This window comes from Gopherus evgoodei, chromosome 1 (assembly GCF_007399415.2).
Source record: "Gopherus evgoodei ecotype Sinaloan lineage chromosome 1, rGopEvg1_v1.p, whole genome shotgun sequence".
NCBI lineage: Eukaryota > Metazoa > Chordata > Testudines > Testudinidae > Gopherus > Gopherus evgoodei.
In genome coordinates, this window is record NC_044322.1 from 80,896,300 (window position 1) to 80,919,133 (window position 22,834).

General features: G+C 39.0%; 1 protein-coding gene across 1 annotated transcript in view; it reads right to left on the bottom strand.

Moving 5' to 3' along the window:
• Positions 1–550: 550 nt before the first annotated feature.
• Positions 551–22,834, bottom strand: part of RBM26 (RNA binding motif protein 26) — a 99,024-nt gene continuing 76,740 nt past the window's right edge. Inside the window, exons 19-22 of the mRNA XM_030567091.1 lie at positions 21,988–22,197; positions 16,848–16,934; positions 12,628–12,741; positions 551–1,382 (exon numbers count right to left, since the gene is read on the bottom strand). Coding sequence (XP_030422951.1) covers positions 1,293–1,382; positions 12,628–12,741; positions 16,848–16,934; positions 21,988–22,197 — 501 coding nt within the window. The 3' untranslated portion in view covers positions 551–1,292. The remainder of the gene's footprint in view (positions 1,383–12,627; positions 12,742–16,847; positions 16,935–21,987; positions 22,198–22,834) is intronic.

Below are 22,834 nucleotides of genomic sequence, written 5' to 3' on the forward strand. Positions count from 1 at the left end.
TTTAGTATTTCTGCAAGCTCTCAGTTCTATTAGCATTTCTCACATTTATAAGTTTTAAAAAGCAACTAAATTAACAGACCATAGTACGGACTGATCATTTTCCCAAATGTAGTTTTAAAACGGAAAAAAAAAAATCTTTGTGAGGACAAAGGAGATATATTAATATACAGGCTCAAAGTTCTTAAGACTAGAATACCTACCATTCACTTTTCTTAATGTATTCTTCTGTTACATTTCTTTAGTGCATATATCTTTGCGGGATCAAGTTCTCTTCTGTGGGTCCACAGTATATGCATACAAATGCTCTTCTTATTCATTAAATGTTATTCTATTTGAAGCAGTTTGATTTAAATTACGTTATCAGTTTTAAAATTTAAAATATGTTTCCAAGGCTTTTATGCTGCAAAATCATATACTAAAATACAATTGTATATCACCTAAAAATGAGACTTCACATGTCAAGTTGTTAGTTTTTTTATATATTCAATAGGTTGATGTAAAAAAAAAAAAAAAAAAAAGACAGTGATTATAGCTCCTTTTGTGAGTATGGGGGTGGGGGTGGGGGTCACCATTTGGAATGGTCTTTCTTCTTTCCTTTTTTATTTTTTTCCATTTTCAAGGACCATTGTCTTAGCTTTTTTGGTTATTGCTTTTTTTCTTTTTTTTTCTTTTCTTTTTTTTTTTTTTAAAGACCATTCCATTTATTTATTTTTTTAAACATCTTAAAGTCATAAGGACTTATATGCAAAGCAGTCATACACTGTATCATTAAAACCCATACGTAAAATACGTACACAAATCCAACAAAAGGCTAGTACATAGTAAAGCCTAAGCATACTACTATGCAATATTATGAATACATAACTTTAGAGACTTCAGTTTAGTACTGTTATCTATTCATTTCTGAAAACATTCACAAAGATTTTAAATGCAAATTTTCATTCCACATCTGGAATAGAACAAAAATTATCTATGTTATAACAACTCTTGGTCTTTTTTCGACCAATTCATTAAATTACAAAGAATCCAAAGAATTCTCTAACTTTCAGGAGAAGTATGTAATAAAAACATTGCATATGTTCCTAATAAGATGTCTTTAGCAATCATTTACTGAAACAACTCAAACATGAATCTGGCAAAATACAGGATTGATCAGCTGCTTTTTAGTCTATTTCTGAAATCCAACTTCATCACATTTACCAAAAAACCTTTTAGTACAAACAAGCAAAAGTACATTAGGTAATACTAATGCAATGTAGGTACAGTTCCAGCACTTTCTCTAATCAGTTGAATCATCTTCTCCATGAACGAGATTCATTATCCTCTTCCTCTTCATCATCATCTTGGAGCAATGAGTCATCCACCAAGGATTCTTCCTGAAACTTCAAAAGAAAAATGTGTTAGGCTCCATTTCAAAAAAGGTCAGAGAATGTAAAAGATAAAAATAAAAAGTAAACTTCTGCTACACAGACTTGAATGAGGGCAAAGATTATATGTGGACATTCTCTTTTTAATTTGAAACAGAAAAAATGAAGGTTACTTCTAATCCAAGTTCTTCAAGATGACTTCATATTCACACTTATGGTACTGTACCACCTGGTGGATAGAACCTTCCAGCAGCTCCCATTGGCTCGGAGCAGCGATCCACGGCCAGTGGGAGCTGCAATCGGCTGGACCTGTGGATGGGGCAGGTAAACACACCGGCCCAACCCGCCAGGGGCTTTCCCTACACAAGCAGCGACCTCCTGTTTGAGAAACCCCGATATAAAGCATGTAACAGACTCTCATGTATTAGCATGAGGTTTCAGAAAGGAACTGTCTCATTGAAATGGATCTCAGACATTTTCATAAAAATCTTGGAGCAAGTTTAAGAACTGCTGTATCTGTGAAAATTTGTAAACGGTAACTCAGCTATCAGGGCATGCAACTCACTCACCTTCTGGCTGTGATATCAGTGATGAAGACCACATTAATAGATAAGTAAAATAAAGAACACTTCGTCATGGTTAGAAGAATGACCTCACAGGCATAGATGAGGCCAAATTAATATCCCAAGATAGACAGGATCCCGTAGAGGAAGATACATATTATATAATTCAGACTTTAATGTCAGAAGGGACCATCGTGATCATCTAGTCTGACCACCTGCACATTTGCAGGCCACATAACCTCATATATCGACTCCTCAAATACAACCCAAACATCTGGCTAAGTTACTGAAGTCCCTAAATCATGGTTTAAAGACTTCAAGTTACAGAGAATTCACCATTTACTCCCCGACCCCAAATATGGTGATCAGTTAGACCAGAACATGTGGGCAAACACCACCAGGCAGACAGCTGGGAAAGAATTCTCTGTAGTAACTCAGAGCCCTCCCCATCTAGTATCCTATTTCCAGTAGCTGGGTATTTTTGCTACTAGCAGTTGCCAATGAGTCACATGCCATAGTAGGCTATCTTACCACACCATCCCCTCCATAAACTTATCAAGTTCAGTCAGGTTTTTGCCCCCACTGGTCTCCTTGGAAAACTGTTTCAGAATCACATCTCTGGTGTAGAGAAATCTTCATCTAATTTCTAGCCTAAATTTATGTATGACCAGTTTATAGAAGTTAGTTCTTGTGTCCATACTGGCACTTAACTTAAACAACAACTCTCCCTCCTTGGTATTTATTCCTCTGATATATTTATAGAAAGCAACCATATTTCCCCTCAGCCTTTTTTTCGGTTAGGCTAAACAAACCCAATTCCTTGAGTCTTGTTTCATAAGATAAATTTTCCATTCCTCGGATCATCCGAGTAGTGCTTCTCTGTACCTGTTCCAGTTTCAATTCGTTTCTCAAACATGGGAGACCAGAATTGCACACAGTATTCCAGAGGTCCTACCAATACCTTGTATAATGGTACCAACACGTCCCGGTCTCTACTGGAAATACCTCGCCTGATGCATCCTTTGACCACATTAGCATTTTCGTGGCTGCCATCACACTGATGGCTCACAGTCATCCTGTGATCAACCAGTACACCAGGTCTTTCTCCTCCTCTCTCACTTCCAACTAATAAGTCCCCACCTTGTAGAAAAAATTCTTGTTGTTTGTCCCTAAATGCATGACTTTGCACTATTAAATTTCATTTCATTTCTATTACTCCAGTTTACAAGGTTGTCCAGATCTTCTTCTATAATAGTCCAGTCCTCCTCCATATTGGCTATGCCTCTCAACTTTGTGACAAGTTTGTGAGTGGTAGCCATGTTAGTCTGTATCAGCAAAAACAACAAGGAGTCCTTGTGGCACTTTAGAGACTAACCAATTTATTTGGGCATAACCTTTCGTAGGCTAAAACCCACTTCGTCAGATGCATGGAGTGGAACTGATGAAGTGCATCTGAGGAAGTGGGTTTTAGCCCACAAAAGCTTATGCCCAAATTCATTGGTTAGGTCTCTAAAGTGCCACAAGGACTCCTTGTTGTTTTCCCAACTTAGTGTCATACGCAAATTTTATTGGCACATTCCCACTTTTTGTGCCAAGGTCAGTAATAAAAATGTTAAACAAGTTTGGTCCCTGAAGACTGATCCCTGACGAACTTCACTAGTAACCTCCCCACAGTCTGACAGTTCACCTTTTAGTATGACCTGTTGTAGTCACCCCTTTAGCCAGTTTTTTATCCACCTTTCAATTCTCATATTAATCCCCATCTTCTCCAGTTTAACTAATAATTTCCTATATGGAATTGTATCGAATGCCTTACTGAAATCCAGGCAGATTAGATTTACTGCATCTCCTTGGTCTAAAACATCAGTTATCCTCTCAAACTCCTTCACAAACCTTTTCACAGAATCATACAAAAAGGGATCTAACACTGACCAAAATGTGGTAAGCTGAAATAGCAGTCAAGTGAACTTTTAAAGGACAATCCTTAAGTCTTCAAATACATTAAATATTCCAAAATACAGGGTATGGAAGCTACCACTGGCAACTCAGATTTTCCCTTCATCCAGACAAATCTAGTTCATTTTAACTAGTAACATTTTCTCGTAGTCAGTTTTCTACTGTTAAGCCATACATTTTGTACCAAAGAAGAACATAGTTGCTCATGAGTAGTCATAGTATGACGTCCCACGCTGTGGATCTGGATGAAGAATCCCATCTTGCAGCTGTGACAAAATATCTGGAGACAGAGGAAGATTTACATACCATTCGACAGCTGAAGGAGGCCCACACACCACTACTGTCTCAGCCAAGCTGGAACAATCAATGTAATTTTTTCCCTGTCCTGTCTAATCGTCACTGCTTTCTGAATCAATGGAAAGAAGAGAAAAGGATACAGAAGGGCCTTTCCCCAATGTAGAAGGAAGGCTTTTTGTTGATTTCTGTCACAAATAAGTCCATTTCAGGTTGATCCTAATGGGAAAAGATGTCATGACAACCTGATCCTTCAGGGACCATTGTGAATCTGAGAGCTGTCCTGCTGAGATGATCTGCTAACAAACAGCCTTCCCCTGCTAAATGCGGCACTACTGGATAGCGCTCTTGACAAATGCATCAATCCTATAACCTAACTGCTTCAGCACATAACTGCAGTGAGTTCCCTCGTTTGGTCATGTAAGACAAAGTGGTTGTACTGTCCATTGCTACCTAGACTACCTTCCCCTGTATATGAAGGAATGACTTGAGAGATGAATGATCCTTAATTCCAACATGTTGATGTACAAACTTTTCTCTTGAAAAACAGAGCTCAGTGTACAATCCAAGGTAGCTATAGATGGGCTCCCCCATCCAGCGTTGGAAACATCTGACTTTTTTGTCAATGAAGGAGAAGGAGGACTGAACAGAGCACCCCTGAAAAGACTTGCTCCTCCATCACCTTCTCGTATTGATAGCCTTGAATTTACAAAATCACTTGTTCTATTTTTAGAAACCCGTCTTCTGGAAGAAAATCTTTCCCTGCTACTGAGGTGTTGTCTACACTAGAAAATTAGGTCAGTATAACTTCACTCGAGGTGTGAAAAATCCACAACCCTGAATGACACAGTTAAACCAACCAAAATTCCGGCACAGACAGTTCTAGGCCAACAGGAGAACTCCCCCGTTGATCCAGCCACCACCACCTCCTGGGAAGGCGGATTACCTAAGCCACTGCTGCGCGACTGCAGCATTTTAAGTGTAGACAAGCTCCAAGTCCAGTAAGCAACCTATAAAGGGAATTCTGAGTTGGGCACAAATTTGACTCCTTGACATTGAGAAGCAGACCCAGATCTGAAAAGAGCAAGATTTTAACCTCAATATCGAGTAAGAGAATCTTGCATGTAGTCACTTTCAGTAGCCAATCGCTCAAATGCAGATAAACAAAAATACCCTGTTTTCTCAGATGTGTTGCTATCACAGAAAGGCGCTTGGGAGAAAAAAAAACAACTCTTGGTGCTGCTGACAGGCTGAATGCGAGCGCCTTATATTGGATATGGCACCTTGCCACCAAAAGCCACACATATTTTCGATGACTGTGCCACATAGCAACATGAAAATGTGTGTCCTTTAAATCAAGAGTGGTGAACCAACCCACAACTGTATGCAAGGAAATTGTAGATGTCATGGTTAACATCCTAAAGCAGACTTTTCGAATGTACGTATTCACATTTCTTAAGTCTAAAACTGGACTTAAGCCCATCTTTTTTTATCAGAAAATAACTTCAATAAAACATCTGTCCCCAAAGATATTTGGATACTTCTTTGACAGCTCCTACCTAGAGCAGCTTGTGAACTTCTGTAAGCAAAATCAGCCCACGAAAAGGGTCCCTGAAAATGGAAAGGTAGGTGGAATTGAAAGGGGGCAGTTTTATGAATTGAATGACATAGGCTTTTTCTATAATGTCTAGTACCCATAAATCTAATGTAATCAGCCTCCTTCAGTTGATAAATCGGGCTACTCTGTCTCTGAATAACAGAGGAGAATGATCCTCATTGATTGGTCAACAACTCTTGATCCTCAAATCTTGATATCAAATCTGAGGCATGGTGTTAGCTGAAGATGAAGAAAAGGGAGCTGGTTGCCTCATCTTAGGTTTAGATCTGAAAGACCTTCTTATGCTCAGTCTGAAATGAAGACAGGGATTGCTGCTGCTGACACCTCTGGCAAAATAAGACTGATGACTGTGAGTATTACTGTCTCTGGTGTCTAAATGATGGAGTAGGTGGTCTCTTCCTGGTCGTCAGACCCAGACCCAGAGAGCGAACACTAGAGCTAGTCTCCTCCAATTTTTCCCAAAGCTCATCTGTCTCAAGTACTGAAAATACACAAGTGTGGTTGCTGCCATGTTGGTCTCAGAACTTTAGAGAGAAAAGGTGGATGAGGTAATATCTTTTATTGGAACAACTTCTGTTGGAGAGAGAGAGGCTTTCAAGCTTACACAAAGCTCTTCTTCAGATCCCATGAAGATGATACCTCACCACCACAAGCTCTGCCTCAGAGCAGAGTTAGTTTATAGCACTGAAAATAAAAGAAACTTTTAATAGTGTGTAAAGTTGTTTAATATCCTTCACTTTGTACTCTAAAGATTTTATTTTTAAAATATTGTGAAATATATAAAAATCAGCCCCTTGCCTCTGTACAGCAGCTCCATTCTGCAACATTAATGTGACATCATCTGCACAGTTCATGAACAGAAACTTTAGGAGATTTAAATTACCTTTCCTCTTCATCTAAGTGTATTATGCTTAATGCTCGCCTTACCTGCTGTTACCAAACTGATTTTTAAAAAAAGCTGAAGATTCTCTTGTCTGGGGATTGGTCCTGCTTTAAGAAGGGGGTTGGACTAGATGACCTTCTGAGGTCCCTTCCAATTCAGATAATCTATGATTCTAATAGATAATTTATCAAAAAACATAACATGTGAAATGCATTCTGGCAAGGTGATTGGAACAGTGTACAGAAATTGAAATATTTGTCAAGTTAGACTTGTGCTACAGAAAATAAAAATGAGTTTGGGAAAATTAGACACCTTAAACAGAGAGAATGGGTTGAAGAATGAAGAGACAATGAAAGAAAGTAAGCTTATGGTAAACAAAGACAATAGGTGGTTTGGGACATATGTTCATTCCTTCCTCATAATTTTTCTCTAGTGTTGAATTCATTTGTCTCAACTGCAAAAATGCATGATTCTTAAAGGAAAAGCTTTTTAGACACTCTAATAATTATTTTTAGGCACAGGCATATTCACGATGCCTATCTAGTTCAATTTTGAACTCTATTGTAAACTGTTGAGGTGTAACCTCTCATTTTATCCACTATGATTTGCAAGAGGAAAAATATCAAATGGGATAGATTAAGTACCTTGGGTTGTAAACAGGCAAAGTGGCTATGAACATATGAGTTAGACTATTTTCAGTATACTGTTTTAAGGCTCATAGCAGCATAATAGCTTGGACATGTATAATATGTTGAAGAATCATAAGAACTATTAAAACATGAGATGTACATTATCTGGTCTTCAGAGAGTCTCCCATTTTTATGTTTTCTACAATAAAGAAAGTTCAGCTTCATTCCCCCCCCCCCCATTTAAAAAAAAATTATATTTAAGGGCTTTTGTTCTTCAAGTGGCTCTGCACATTTCCATGTATCGATACTGTGCTGCTTGGTGGCACCTCACGGTAGAACCTTCTCCAAACAGTGCCTGCTGGAGTGCACATGTACTCCAACCCACCTCTTCCCTCAGTGTCTGGGAATGTTCTGAGGTGGAGGCTATATGAGCAGCACCATGCCCTCAAGCACCTCAGTTCCCTCCAACCACCGTGGAAAACAGAAATTACTTCCCCGGTCCTTCAGATATAGGGCACTCTAAGTGTCTTGTTAGATTTATAGTAGTTTACTCCTAGTACAGTTAGTATAAGATAGTGTTATAATACATATAGTGCACACACTTATTAAGGTAAGGTTCCTTTGCGTTATGGCAGAAGCTCAGAATAAAAACAACCTGAGCTTTGAGATTTGCTTGGTGCCCTGCTGTTTTCTGGATGTCGGACAAGTATGTGAGGCTTTTAAAATGTATGAGTGAGGTACATTCACCTCTGGGTGCTCCGTTTGCCAGACTAGCTTCCTGAACTTGTAAGGATAGGCAGACCAGGCTTTAGGTACTGTAGCTCAAAGAAGTTCTGGCCACTAAACTGTCCAGTTCCAGAGGTCCTGCAAATGAAGAGGACTGACTTGGCTTCAGTAGCTTCCTTAAGTAAGGAGACCTCAAAGTTTTTCAGATCACTCGCTATCTGTGCAGAATTCTGCTCCTTTGGAGAAAGCTACCAATGCTTCAAAGGCACAGGAGAGCGCCTGTTAGGGAAGTCAAGGAACCTAAAGCTATGTTGGTTCCAGCTGCATGAGAACAGAAGCAGAAGCTGTGGGAGAAGGCAGCCACTGTTAGCAATACCATATCCCACTTGTCAGACCCCTCCAAAACAGATGTTGCTACTACAGTTCCAATGATAAGCTGAAGTCTGTTCCAGACTCTTTCAAGCCCAGTGCTGAGCGATGGAGTGTTTTCTCCGATCAGTCAGTTTCCAAGTTTGTGGCACTGAGCCAATCCTCTGCTCCAGTTCCAAGTGCCACCATCAGATCAGAAGAGGATAACAGTAGTGGCTGATGTCCATTTTCCTCTGCCTCAGAGTCCTTCAACTTTGAATGACAGGAACTTGGCAGGGGAAGAAATGATCTTTATTAGTACCACAACCTGCTTCAGCTGTACTTAAATCTCAGCCAACAGATTAGGACTATTGGAAATTATTGCCTATTGCCATTCTGGGGTGTTGGTTCAGTACTGCCTCAGAGGAAAGAGTGCAATCTACTGAATTATCTGCCCACTTTCTTTGTCTCTTAGGGTACTATTTGTGCCCATACAAACACACAACCTGTCTGTTATGAATAATGGAACTTGTAAACAAAAAGTCAAATACTTTGGTGAATTGAGTGTCCACATACACTACTAAGGCAGTCAGGTATTTTCAGCTTATAAGAGAAGCGTGCATGAAAGTCAGAACCATTTATTATAGAAACAATGAAAAAAATGATACTAGCTGGGATAAAACCAAAACTGAAAGGAAGAAGCAGTGTGGAATTTCTCTTTCATGCAATTGGATGACCGCTGCATTTTCTGAAATGTTATTCTAGACTGGGGGTCGGCAACCTTTGGCACACAGCCCATCAGGGTAATCCGCTGGCGAAGGCACAGCCCCACGCAGCTCCAAATGGCCATGTTTCACCGTTCCTGGCCAATAGGAGCTGCAGGAAACGGTGGCCAGCACGTCTCTGTGGCCCACCGCTTCCACTGGCCAGGAACAGCGAACTGCGGCCACTAGGAGCTGCGCAGGGCCATGCCTGCAGATAAAGTAAACAAAACGTCTCATGGCCTGCCAACAGATTACCTTGCTGGGCCGCGTGCCAAAGACTGCTGACCCGTTCTAGAATTTGTCTAAGATCAGTGTATATATTTCAAATACTCATGAGTGCATGGTCTAGAACTAATACAGAAGTTCTCTTAAAGCAAAAGCTGATATTTAAGAAATGCAAAACGCTCTTAAGGAACTTTGATTGGAAATCCATTATGTATGGGAATTTACTGAAGGAAAGAAGGGACTAGTTCAGTAATGACTGAAGAGAATGTAAATTAATGCAACCTGGTTAAGTAAACAAGATAAAAGAGAAAAATAAACTTGTATGATTAAGAACATGATAGGAAAAAATGACATAAGAACTTAGATTTCTAAGTTACCAAATACATATACCAAAATCATCCTGGTAAGGAGATAATTAGGAAATCTCTAAAAGATCCACCCAGTTGGAAAAATAATTATGAATCGAAGACACTGAATGTAAAATTTCAGAGAATATTTCAGCAATAATATGAAGATTTTAGAAAGCATACAAAAGCAATGATCCGCTAGAACTTATGAAAGAACAGATTTGATCCAAAATCTGCCACTACCCTCCCTCCCACAAGAGCCACATTGGACTGATGGCCACAACAAGACTCAAAAACAGAAGTCAGACCCGAAATGGCTAGTAGGAGGAAAAAAAAAAAAAAGTTAATCAAAACAATAATGCAAAGGATCAACAAAAAGTTAACTCCTAAGCTACAGCTTCAGTTCCAGTTCCAGAGAAACAACTAACCTGCATCACACACTCTGCATTTTTAACTATGAAAAGTCAGGGGAGTCTCACCCATTCACCAGGGTTTCACACAGTTTGTGAATTACATTCACAGAGAAAACACCAACATGTAGCTAGCTGGTCCCTAAACTTTTCCCCCCATTACATTAAGAAAACCTGACTCATTATGTGGATAAAAGTCTGTACACTGAGTTTCTCTTCACTTCAAGGAGGCCCCATCAGAGGTCCCTTTTCCAGGCAGGCAGCGGTTCTCTGGTCTCTGGGACCTAGTTCTTTCCGGAACTGAGAGGTTTTCCCTCTAACAAGAAATTCATCACATCCAAAAACCTGCTTCTTTGCTCCCAACTTGTGTTTTCCCCCAAGCCCACATCACTCTCTAGAGCTGAAGGCTCCAATTTTCAGACTTGATGTTTCAGCAGGAGTTGTAGAATGAAACTGACTGCAGCCCATCTATAGAAGAGATAATCAATCTCCTGCCTCTGTTCCAGTGTTTTTGAAGGACATTATACTCCCTCACTATGTAAACTGTAGATTACTTTACTTGCTTTTATTCTTTTTCTCAGAAGCGAATAAAATGACTGTTTGATCTACAGGGTAATATAGCCAGACAACTCCAGAATTCACTTTTGCTCCTTCAAGAAGTTTCCTCAGCAGATCCCCGCTAAGAAACTGGCAAGCAGTGACTGCTTTCAGGAGGAAGACAGAGAACCAAGACTGAAACATTGCTTTCCATATTCAAGCATCTGATCTGGCTTTAAGAATTAAAAAAAACCAATGCTTCATTAAAATATAAATTGAAATCTAAGTGGCAATTTGCAAATTTCAAATTTGGAGGCTCCAAGAAGGCACAGTCTGAACTGAAGTGGCCTGGCCTATCCCTTTTTCTAAACCTCAAAAGATTTCATCTGTTTAAGTAAGGAGTACATGTAGAGACAGCAATCTGATATGTAAATCTGACTTCTCCTGGAAAAGGAGAGAGAAATGAATTAGTATCAAATGAAAATAGAAGAACTGTTGGGTACAGCTATAACTGTGAAACAGTCTCGCCATGAGAACTTCCATCTCAGACTGTCCTAACTTAAGTTCAATTTACTTAGAAAGTTGTAAAAAACAGATCTTAGGGAATCTTTTAGAGAGATTTCTTTAGGCCTATGGAAAAAGAATCTAAACGTAAAAAACGACCATGAGCTGATTCTGTGATTGTACTGGTTGATGGAAAAAGGAATCAGCTGATATCTAAGGAGCAGGATCTCTCTTTTACCCTCTAGGTTCCAGAGGCAACATGCATTTGGGCACACCTACTGCTCAAAAAGTTTATTGCTATCAATGGTTCTATGGTCCATGAAACAGAATACATGAGTCAAGAAGGTGCTTTTTATCCTTTACATTAGTTGGATTATATTTAAAACTGAACCTGGAAATTAAGTGGAATTAAGAAGGAAAGAGAACTTTTACAACTACAGTGAAAACTGCTGCACATCAATTGTGAAGACCTAGAAGTACATAATGCAGAAGGAAGAAGGGCCACAAAGTATGGATATGTGATAGACTGTCAAGTGGACTGAAGAGAGGAAATTAGGAAACAGTTTACTGACAATTACAAGTGCTTTATGCTTAGAGTATGGAGAGCTGGAGAAAGATCACATTAATATTAAGGAATGAGCTAGCTATTGGTAGAGTGACCAGATAGCAACTGTGAAAAAACAGGACAGAGGGTGGGGGTAATAGGTGCTTATATAAGAAAAAGTCTTATAAGGGACTGCCCCTCTGTAGGTTAAAAAAAAAAAAGGTACACCTTTATAATAGGAAAAAAAAATCTAGTTCTGCACAATAAACGAGTTCTGTAGGAAAGAAATTAGTCAAGTCTCAATTAGTCATTTTTAGTTGTGATTGTAAATACACTGAATTATAAAATATCAGAATACTAAAGAACAGAAATGGGAAATATCCAAGACAAAAATACCTGAGTTGGTGGAAATGTTGAGATTGACTCAATTTGAAGGGAAAAAAAAGGTTGCAGTTTAAAAAAAAAATCAAAACATTAGAAAACCAAGGGAAAGAAATTTACTAGAGACTACTTTATTTTATAATTCAGTGGATTTACAATTATCTCCGTTGATTGTCCTGGACATGACCCCTGGGTTCCGCACTCTCCCCCCAACCTTTGTATGAGACACTCCTATTTTGATAAATTACTAAAATGGACCATCACAGTTTTGTTCTTTGCTGTGAAAGAGATACAATGCTCCTGATACGATATGATGGAAGATTTGAACCAACAATAAGTTCATAGTGGCAGAAGGGAGAAGGCAAGCTTAGTAGTAGCACAGACAAGAAAGTATAGATTATGTAATCAAACTACAAATCCCTATATGGTACAGGAACAGATTGGGAATCAACAGATATTACCTATGTTTATGGGGGAAAAAAATCTATATTCTTTCATCTTGCCAGAAAATCAAAAGAAAAAGGAACTTACTTCCTCTTCATCTGGTTCAACTTCTTCTGTTTCAACAGCAGACATATTAATAACTGGCTTATTCCATGCCAACTTCAAATCCTGTCCTTTGAATCGAGATCCATGAACAGCAGCCTGAAGCAAGTTAGAAAGTTCTTAGTTTCACATTTCTTTGTGAAAGGGAAATAAAATAATCAACAGTTGATCAGATACCAAAAGTAAACAGACACTACGCTTTTACTGGTTGCGTGTGTGTGGAGGAGGTGATTTTTACACATTTGTAAAACTGATTTATGAGCTATTATGGACAGCTTAAAATTAAATAAATTTACTAAACATACCATTACAGTGTATATAGTTCAGGACTTGATAATCAAATGCATTTACACAGCTGTTCAGCTAAGAGTTTACAAAAAGTAAAAAATACAGTATTAATCAAAATGCAAGTAAAGAAAATAAGCTTAGGAAGTCATGGATCAATTCATGACATGGCTAACATTGTCATGAACACCTTACTGAATTTTGATCAGTGTTTCACACCCTTGAAAGATTGACACAAATTGAAAAAACACTTAATACATTTACTTGCTACAAGAACCCAAGCATCCCACAAATACAAATGATTCAATGTAACCAAAATTAAACTCTGTGATTATAACTTATTCTATTGGAAAATGCTCCCCTTCCTGCAAACCCTTTGTAATTGAAATGTAAAAATTTTAACTTATGGGATATTCATGCCTTTCTAAGTACCAGATGCATTAAGTGGCTGCTTTGGAAATAGTATGTTCAAATTAAAGTAACATGAACTAGCATAAATCAGCGTTAGCAACATTTCGAAATAACTGTCACGGTCACAAAAGATTTATAGTACAATCTGAAAGTACAGCATAATGTGAAATGTAGAAACAATTACATGTTCAGTGACATCTGAACATGAATTGTGTGATATTAAAGTCCCGGGGTATAAATTTTAAATCTGTACATATAAATTTATGATAAATTTAAAAGATTCCATGCCTATTAAAATGCAGCTCAGGAGTTTTTTGTTCACGGTCTCATCACAATGTCACACAACTAGAATTTTTATAAGTACTTATACATGACATTTAGGTTCAAAAACAACTTGTAATCTTTTGAAGAAATTACTGCTACATAAAAATGCAACATTTTATAGCTAGGGAATCCTCCTCTCCCTTCCAGACTAAAATGTCCACCACCATAAAACTTCAGCTTTTTTCAGCCAAAGGTAAAATATTACATTTTCTTCTGAATAAGCCCCAAAGAAAGCTTTTATGATTCAACTAGTTCTGCAACTAATCTTCATTACCTATTACTACTCTTAAAATCTGATTTACTAACAGGCACCAAACAATTTATAATCCAACATGTTTTGAATTATAAAATGAATTTGATTTCTTTGAAAGTTCTAGATTTAGTTTTACAAGTCATACCAGAATGTGGGATGGAGACTATGTAATACCAAATTCCTGTTTCATAATAAGTCCAAACGTCTTCTCTCCATCATTATGAAAAAATACTGTCATATGAGCTTGCAGTGAAAAAGACTCTTTCATGACATTTACTGTATAGGTGGAGTTTCTCTTCAATTAACATTATACACACTTTGTATTGCTTACATATAAAAATTGTGTTAAAAGAATATTAACATTACAAAGTCAAGCACTCAAAAGTTACGAAATGCCAAAATTAAGGTCGCAAACATTTTGGCACCCTTGTGAGTATGCTTTATGATACAGTCGTTAATTACCCAATGAAGTGCTTTTTTCCCCACAGAACACCTGCCTTGTTCAGTGGACAGCTTGGATGGCACTCAATATATAGATAACTATTCAATATTTACTTTTACCCTCAAGGTGAGAAGGAGTCTGAATCCTAAACAATAAGCAATTGAATCAAGTGGTTGTACACTGTTATTGTGTACAAATATACACCAAGGTCTTTTATGAAAGCTTGTAATGTTCTGACTTTGGTGGTCATTATGAGATACATATACACAGACAGTGGTATGAATTTACTTAATGATGTATATAGAAAGCTGTGCTGCAACATTCAGCTCCACCTCTCAATAGGGAGGGGTTAGCTCCAAGAACCTAATATCTTTTAAAGCAAGGAAAAAACAAGTAATGGGTCATTACATTAATGGGAAAACACTGAAACAATTTGCAGCTGAAAAGAAAACCCCAGTCTTGAAAACTAAGAAAGGAAGGAATTTCCCCCACTATGAATCACCATAGCTTGAGAAATTTAAAAACACACACACACACAAAACTACCCCTGCAAACACTGTGAAAAGAAAAGGAATTTGATGTGAAATATATCCAGAATTAAGTGATGGTCTCAAAGGTAGGGGGCTGTCTGCAAACCCTACAGAGCCTCTTCAGGGCTATGGTATAAACTGGGAATCTGATCAAAAGCAATAGGTAACCTGTCTTAAAAGGGATTCAAATGTGCAAGTATAAGGTTGCGTCTCTGTTTATTTTCTCCATAATTTGTATGGTGTTTGCTTTCCTTATTACTTCATTTTTGAATCTGTGATTTTTCCCTCAAACAAACCTTTTATTTATTTTTTACCCCCAAAAGGGCTCTGTTGTGCAAATGGTGTGTAGTGTGTCTCCCAAATGAAGTAATAACTGAGGTGCAGGTTTCACGCCTTTGGGATTGACCAACCAAATGGAAAAAGTCAGTGTCTGGTACTTAAGAGCTCGGGGTAGATAGATTTGAGGAGACCTGAGACTGGAAAGGCTGTTGAAGTCATCCTGCAATGAGTATTTAGGCTGGCGGAAGCCAAGATGAGACCTTTATGCTTGTAAGTTGGCTACTGGTGTTAACGTTCTGAGCCTTGAGAGCATAACATTAAGGCACACATATACGGCAGATGGTAAGAGAGCCCCTGGACTGGTCTGAATGATTCCCAAAACATCACAACTTGCATATAGCAAAGGGGCCAAATCCAGGGACAACCTTAAACCTGGCAATTCCTAATTTTTGAGTGCTTGACTTCGCTTAAAGTTAGTCTGTAGGCAATTTCCTAAATTTCTGAGAAAATGAAGTTAAATTCCATCACATAGAACCATACAGGGATCATTATTCTGATTAAGTGTGAGTTTCCTTTACATTCTAACATACTTACCTGTCCTATGTATTTATATGGATCCATTATAACCTCTGAATGCCTCAAAAATGTTAATGTATTTATTTTCAATACCTGTTAGGTAAGGAAGTGCCATCCACATTTTACACTGGGGAACTGAGGCACAGACAACTTGTCCAAGGTCAAACAGGAAGTTTGTGACAAAGAAGGGAATTGAACCCAAGTTTCCCCGAGTTCCACTTATTAAAGCACTCCACTGGCATGCTTCCTCCCATTTAATTAACTAATTAACATTTAATAGTTTCACTAAATATTTAGAAAGCAGTAATATTTAGGGAAAGTTTCATACTGATACATTATATCATAAGCAAACACACTAATTTTATTTCAAAGTGAACTTGATCATTTGGATGAATTAAATGTAACTGCATAGTAAACCCAAAGAATAATGAATTAGTTCCCAAATTAAATTTCAGTAATCACAACCTGTATCATCTCTTAGAAATGTTGGTGAATTGAGAAATTAAAGATACATAGTCAAACCAAATTTCTCGGACTTCATATACCCTACAAATTCCCAAGAAATCAAACTTCTATAAAAATAAGGGACATGAAAAAATACATAAAGAAAACCCTTTGAACAACTTGTTACACGATTCTGCATTTCTGATGTAAACTACAACAAAAGGGAAAACAATCAAGCCATGGGGAACTAAGGTAACTTTCATGGGCAAAAATAAGGAACAATAAACTTGTAGTGGGTTCCTGCCAAAGCAAGACATCCATTCATGAATTACCACTGGGGAAATGTCTTGCTTTGACTCATGCAAGCTATACTTTATACTTTTAACTAGCTCAGAATTTCCTCCCTCTTAAGGAATTCAGTTAATATGCTGGTCTGAAAGATTTTTTGAAAAAAATATGTTACTCAGTAATCTAATTTCATCTAAAATCAAACCTGTGTGTTTATCGGATTCCTCTTTGATAATGAACTCAAAAGCAGTCAACATAAGATTCAACTGTTCTGAAATTACACTTAATTCTTACATTTAAATTTAGTTCAGTTTAAGTATGGCTAATATGAGATATCATTTTAAAGTACTTTTAATATGAAGAATATACTTACAGCTTCAGCTTCTGCTCTAGTCTTAAAAGTAATCACTGCATGGAGAGAAGAGTCGTCTATCTGGCAATCTTCAATTTCACCATATTGCTTTCAATAAGAGAAAAATGTAAACTAATTGAAAGATTCCTCTTCTATGTATTAAGGGCTAGTCTACACTGGCAATGCTAAAGCACTGCAGCGGCAGCGCTTTAACATGGCTTGTGTGGTCACAGCGCAGCTCCCCCAGCACTCTAAAAAAAACACCTCCACGAGGGGCATGGCTCCCAGTGCAGGTCCACACTGATGCTTTACAGTGCTGAAACTTGCTGTGCTCTGGGGGGTGCTTTTTCACACCTCTGAGCAAGAAAGTTGCAGCGCTGTAAATTGCCAGCGCAGACAAGCCCTAAAAGAAAAAATCACATGGACTTGAAAATTAGATAGAACTGGAAATGACACACACTGAAGAGACCTTAATGGTTAACATGCCTTTGTGAGAAATACTATATAATTTTTATATGCACTCTAAAACACTGAACACTGAAGTATTTGCAAAAATTTACTAGAGCATACTATACGGATGAATCATGGCTCTCCTCCTCTTCTCCTTCAGAGCCACTGACTCCATCATTGTCAGGAAAATGTCTGCAGAAAGACTAATCTTGCAATGTGCCCAAAAGGTGACAAGACTCAAATTCAGTCTTATTTCCAGTAACAGCAAGTTCCAGAGCTGAAGGTCCTCTACCAAGAAAGCTCTGCTCCGGTCCCTATCGAGCATACTTGGGCTCCATCACCTCAAGCATCCCTGACAATCACATCTGCGTAGTTAGAGTGCAGAGAGATGTGGTCATAACTGAGCTATAGCTCATTCAGGGTTTTATAGAAGAGGACCATAAAATATTTTCAACTGTAGCAGATAATATACATATTAATACAAACCAAGACAAACTTTTTTCAAATTGCTGTGCAAGAGAAATATGATCTCACCATATTTTCTCTCCACTGGAAGTATTTTGGTCTGAAATATAGTTGCAAACACTGTAAGAGCAAAGCTACGAAAAACAAACACTGATGTAGAACTCTGTAGGCTACATGATGAAGTGCCAGAGGTCTCTGCATCAATTTGTTGATAAGTGTCACAATATTGATGTTTATGTTTAAAGTGTGATTTTTAAATTTTTTTTATCCGTGTAAATAATTAGTTGCACAAAAGCATATATTTTAAGACCCCCCCCCAATTTTTATCAATTTAAATTGTCACAGTTGCAGGAAACTACAGGTGGGGTGGTGGTCAGAAAATTATTTATTGACAGTGGATTTGAGGGTCAAAAAAATTAAGACATTATAAAACTTAAAAGACAAACTGTCAACATGGCTTGTCAAAATATACCAAGTAAATATCCTTAAATCAAAAATTCTCAAGCAGCATTTTTCTTACTTTGCCTATGAGTACCTTTTTAGTACTATCGAGGGAAGGTGATTTTTTCCATTGGTTTGTGCATGTATGGTGAAATCGGCATTTACCAACATTTACAGATAAAAAACGAATCCTTCCAATCGTATGTCATCATGGGCCACCAACCTAGCACCGCCACCTGCGCATTAAACTCAACAACCAAAATTAGACCAAAGTATTATAGTCCACAGGAGACTAAACTATTGTGTGAGACAGGAAGAAAATAGTAGGGCCCAAGGTGCACCAATACCCGAGGCCTCTGTAATGGCAGGGAACTGATTAAGTGAGATATATCAAGATGATCTTGGCAAGTGACTCAGACCCCATGCTGCAGAAGGAAAAAAAACATCCAAAGTCACTGACAATCTGATGTGGGAGAAAATTCCTCCTCAACCCCGCAAAGTTCCCAAACACTTTTATAAAGACGACAAAATTAGTTAAATGCAACATTATCCACAATTAAACCTTCTGAAACAGGGAAAAGCCAAGTTATGGGAGATATCATAACCATAAACCTATCCCCACACAGCAAGTTTCCACTGACAGATGCAGACTCTGCCTTCACAAGGAGCTTCCTTCTGTCTCCAGATAAGGAGACAATAAGAGTACATTAACCTCCCTAATAGTAGAACGCAAAATCTTAAACGTGACCTTGCAAAGTTTTTGGGAAAAAATTTTTAATGGCACTAGTGTGAGCTCATGTTTTAAAATCCTACTAGATATTTACAAAAAACCCCAAAGTCTTTTTTTCCAGCTCTTATTTTGCCTTGCAGTTGGTGTTTTTGAACACACACCTTTGCTTCTGCAATTTGTGTATCTATTTTCTGTGAAAGTGACATGCCAAACCCATGTTTAAAGACATGTTAATTACTGACTACCGTCTGAGTTCGCCCCCTCTCAGTCTCTCTGTACAAAGAGACAGCAATTTAGCTATGTTAACAATACAATCTAGCAACGTGCAAATTAAGAGAGATTATTATTTGAATCCGCTTGCTATGCAAATAGCACTGATGTAAGAAGGGTTGGAGCAAGAGTTCCTCCCACTCTGGTCTCTTCAGAGGAAGGGGACAGAGCCACTATTTAGTTATTTTTTTAAACTATGATGAAAACAGAGATTGTCAAAAGCAAAGGCAAAAGCAGCTCTTCATGGATCATAAATTAGTTGAAAAAGTAAACTCAAAAAAGCTTCAGAGGTCAACTTTAATTACAACTTCAGTAATATCAGCAAATATTCAGACTTGACATACATGCACAGGTTAAATGTGAGCTCTGACTTTCCAGAAAATTAACTTTTTAGACTAAAAGTGGTATAATTATTATGAATTCTGATTTACATTTATTTTAATGCCTAGTACAGGATTTAAAATATTGTTTTAACTGAAAATCTAAATGTAATGTTGGCTGAAGAGTCTTACTAATGTCCTTATAATAACTAGTTAAGTTTCCCAATAATAATAAAAAGTCATTTCAACACATCTATTTGTATAGCCATACGCTGCTGCTGGAAATGTGACTGCTACAGAAGAATAAAAATTGACATAAGATTATATGTCTTATCCTCTAAGTCAACTACATCTTGAGAGCTGTTGGGCTACAACTGATTCCTGTTACTGGTACACAGGCTGCTCCTGTTGTGGCGAATGTTCAAAGGCAAACAGAAGGCAGACCTGACTGACTGCTCCACAATCTCAGTGCAGGACTCTCAGCCACTAGTAAGAACCACAAGAGCTAAATCTCAAGAGAATTGATTGCGACACAGCCTGAACTTATTTTTGAGAGCTCTGTAACATCACCAGTATCCACTCTGCAAAATGAATAGGCTTCTCTTTCATTGCAGGCTTGAAGAGAGGAGATATAGATCAGGCAATTTTTGCCTCTTGTTTGATTTTCTATACACTAATATAATGGACTGCTGACAAATATAAACCCAGTATCAAATTTTGAACTGCAGCTCTAAAATTAAGAAGTTAAGAAAAGGGAATTCTGGCTTTGTCTGTGTGCCATTTTGGGGACACAAAGACTTCTGGGAGTGGTACTAAGATCTTGCAGTTGTTGTACAGTTCTGGTCTCTACTCTCAAACTCAAAAAAGTGAGTATAACTCACTGAGACAGGACTGTCAGGCATAAATAAAGTTGAAGAAAGTGTATCTCCAAAAAGGCAGTTTGTTTACATATTATCCTGTTTTGTTACAACACAGATGTCTGTTAATCTCTTTTGAATATGGTATTCTGTCATTTAGAGGAGTGGTCCAAGATTTCTTTTCATTCTTATACTCCTCCAGTTCCGGCAAGAGTCCATTACCAGTTGTTGTTCTGCACGATTTTTACCTCAGGACTTACTACCACCACCACTCTAACAGTAGAATGCTAGGATATTGAATAATTGACAATAGAAAATTTTACCTCCAGATTCTCTCCCTGGTGTACACAAAACCCACGTAAACAAACAGGGAACAACTTAGCATCACTTATGATTCTTTCACCCTTTTCCTATGCTCCTTTTCTTTGGCAGTGACTTTGGATGATTTTTCTCCTTCTACAGCAGGGGCGGGCAAACTTTTTGGCCTAAGGGCCACATCGGGTTTCATAAATTGTATGGAGGGTCGGTTAGGGGAGAGTGTCATGGCCAGGCCCTCACCTCCCATTCCCTCCCCCCCCCCGGACTCCTGCCCCATCCAACCCCCCTGTTCTCTGACGGCCCCTCTGGGAACCCTGCCCCATCCACACACCCCCGCTCCTGCACCCCCGCCACCCCATCCAACCCCTCCTCTCATTCCTGACAGCCCCGCCGGGACTCCTTTCAACCACCCCTCCTCCCTGTCCCCTGACTACTCCCTGCCACTGCATCCACCCCCCCCCGCCCCCTTCCTGACTGCTCCACTCCGGAACCCCTGCCTCCATTCAACCTCCTGTTCTCCCTCCCGACCCCTATCTACACCCCCACCTCCTGACCACTCCCCCCAAACTCCCTTGCCCTCTATCCAACCCCCGCTGCTCCTTGCCCCCTTACCACGCTGCCTGGAGCACCAGTGGCTGGCAGCACTAGTTGTGCCACCTGGCTGCAGCCAGGCCACGCCGCTGCCACCACGCAGCACAGAGCACTTGTTCAGGCTGGGCTCTGCAGCTGCGCTGCCCCAGCTCACAGCCCTGTCGTCCAGAGCATTGCGCTGGCAGTGGAGTGAGCGAGCTGAGGCTGCAGGGAAGGAGGACAGCAGGGGAGGGGGTAGGGGCTAACCTCCCAGGCCAGGATCTCAGGGCCAGGCAGGATGGTCCGGCAGGCCAGATGTGGCCTGCGGGCTGTAGTTTGCCCACCTCTATTCTTTAGCATGGGGTATTAGTCACTTTGCAAGATCATCTTGATACATCTCACTTAATCAGTTCCCTGCCATTGAAGAGACATCGGGCATTGGTGCACCTTGGTCTGTATTAGTTTCTGCCTGTCATATATTAATACTTTATTCCGCTGTTTCTAAAGAATGCCACTTGAGTTCAGTAAAAGTTCACTTTTTCCTTTCCCGACCTTGTCTGAAGTCCTTCCACAGTTTAGAAACAGAAAGCTCTCTTCAAAGGTAGAGAACCTACTTTAGAACTCCTTGGTTAATTAAATAGCGGATTCGAGTTGATCAGAATCACCCCTTGGAAGTTTTTCCCTGCACTACCACAAAACTACTAAATTCAAAGAGAAGAAATGTTGAAGTTACTACATACCGCAAAATGAGGAAGAAGATCTTCTCTATCACTTTCTGTGAATGCAGAAATCTCCAGTGCCCTCGGTCGATGATCCACTACTGCATGAACTGGAACCCCTCTTCCGCGACCTCGGCCTCGTATTCCTCTGCCTCTGCTACGTGATGCACCTCGACCTCGTGCATTAATTCCTCTACCACGACCTGAAGAAAGAATCCCTCGTTTGGCAGCCTAAAAAGTTTAAACATCACTTCAGTCCACAACACATGGACTAAACATTATTTTCACGGAATTAAAATACAATCATGTTCCAATCACAATCTTTGTTAATGTCAAATTTTGAGACCTATTCCTAGCAAGAGAAGTGGATGTGGGTTTTGTTTCAAATAAAATTAAGCATTTCAAGATGATTACCTTCAAAATTCAAGTAAACTAACTCTCAGACTTGTCCTCAGGAACCATTGTGAATGCCTTTATGATTCTGAAAAAAAATGTTACCTTTGTTATACGGGATGTGTTGCAAATCACTTAAGTGTGTGCACGCACTTGGTGCATTTGAGCCAGAGAGTTCTATGCAGCAGTACCTGTCAGGGCAGAGCATGCTCCCTGCACTGCTTCATGCCGAAGGTATAAAGAGTAGAGCTGCCCTGATACTCCTTCAGTTCCTTCACAGTGGCATCGTGATGAATACATTGTGAAGCAGAGATGGAGGAGGGAAGGTTGTGAAATAGACATGTGCAATGCATCTCGAACAACACTTACAATACAGATAAGTAACTATGTTTTCTTCTTTGAGTGCTTGCATATGTCTATTCCTCTTAAGTGACTCCTACCGTGGTGGTGGAACAAGGAATCTGTTTGAAGAGAG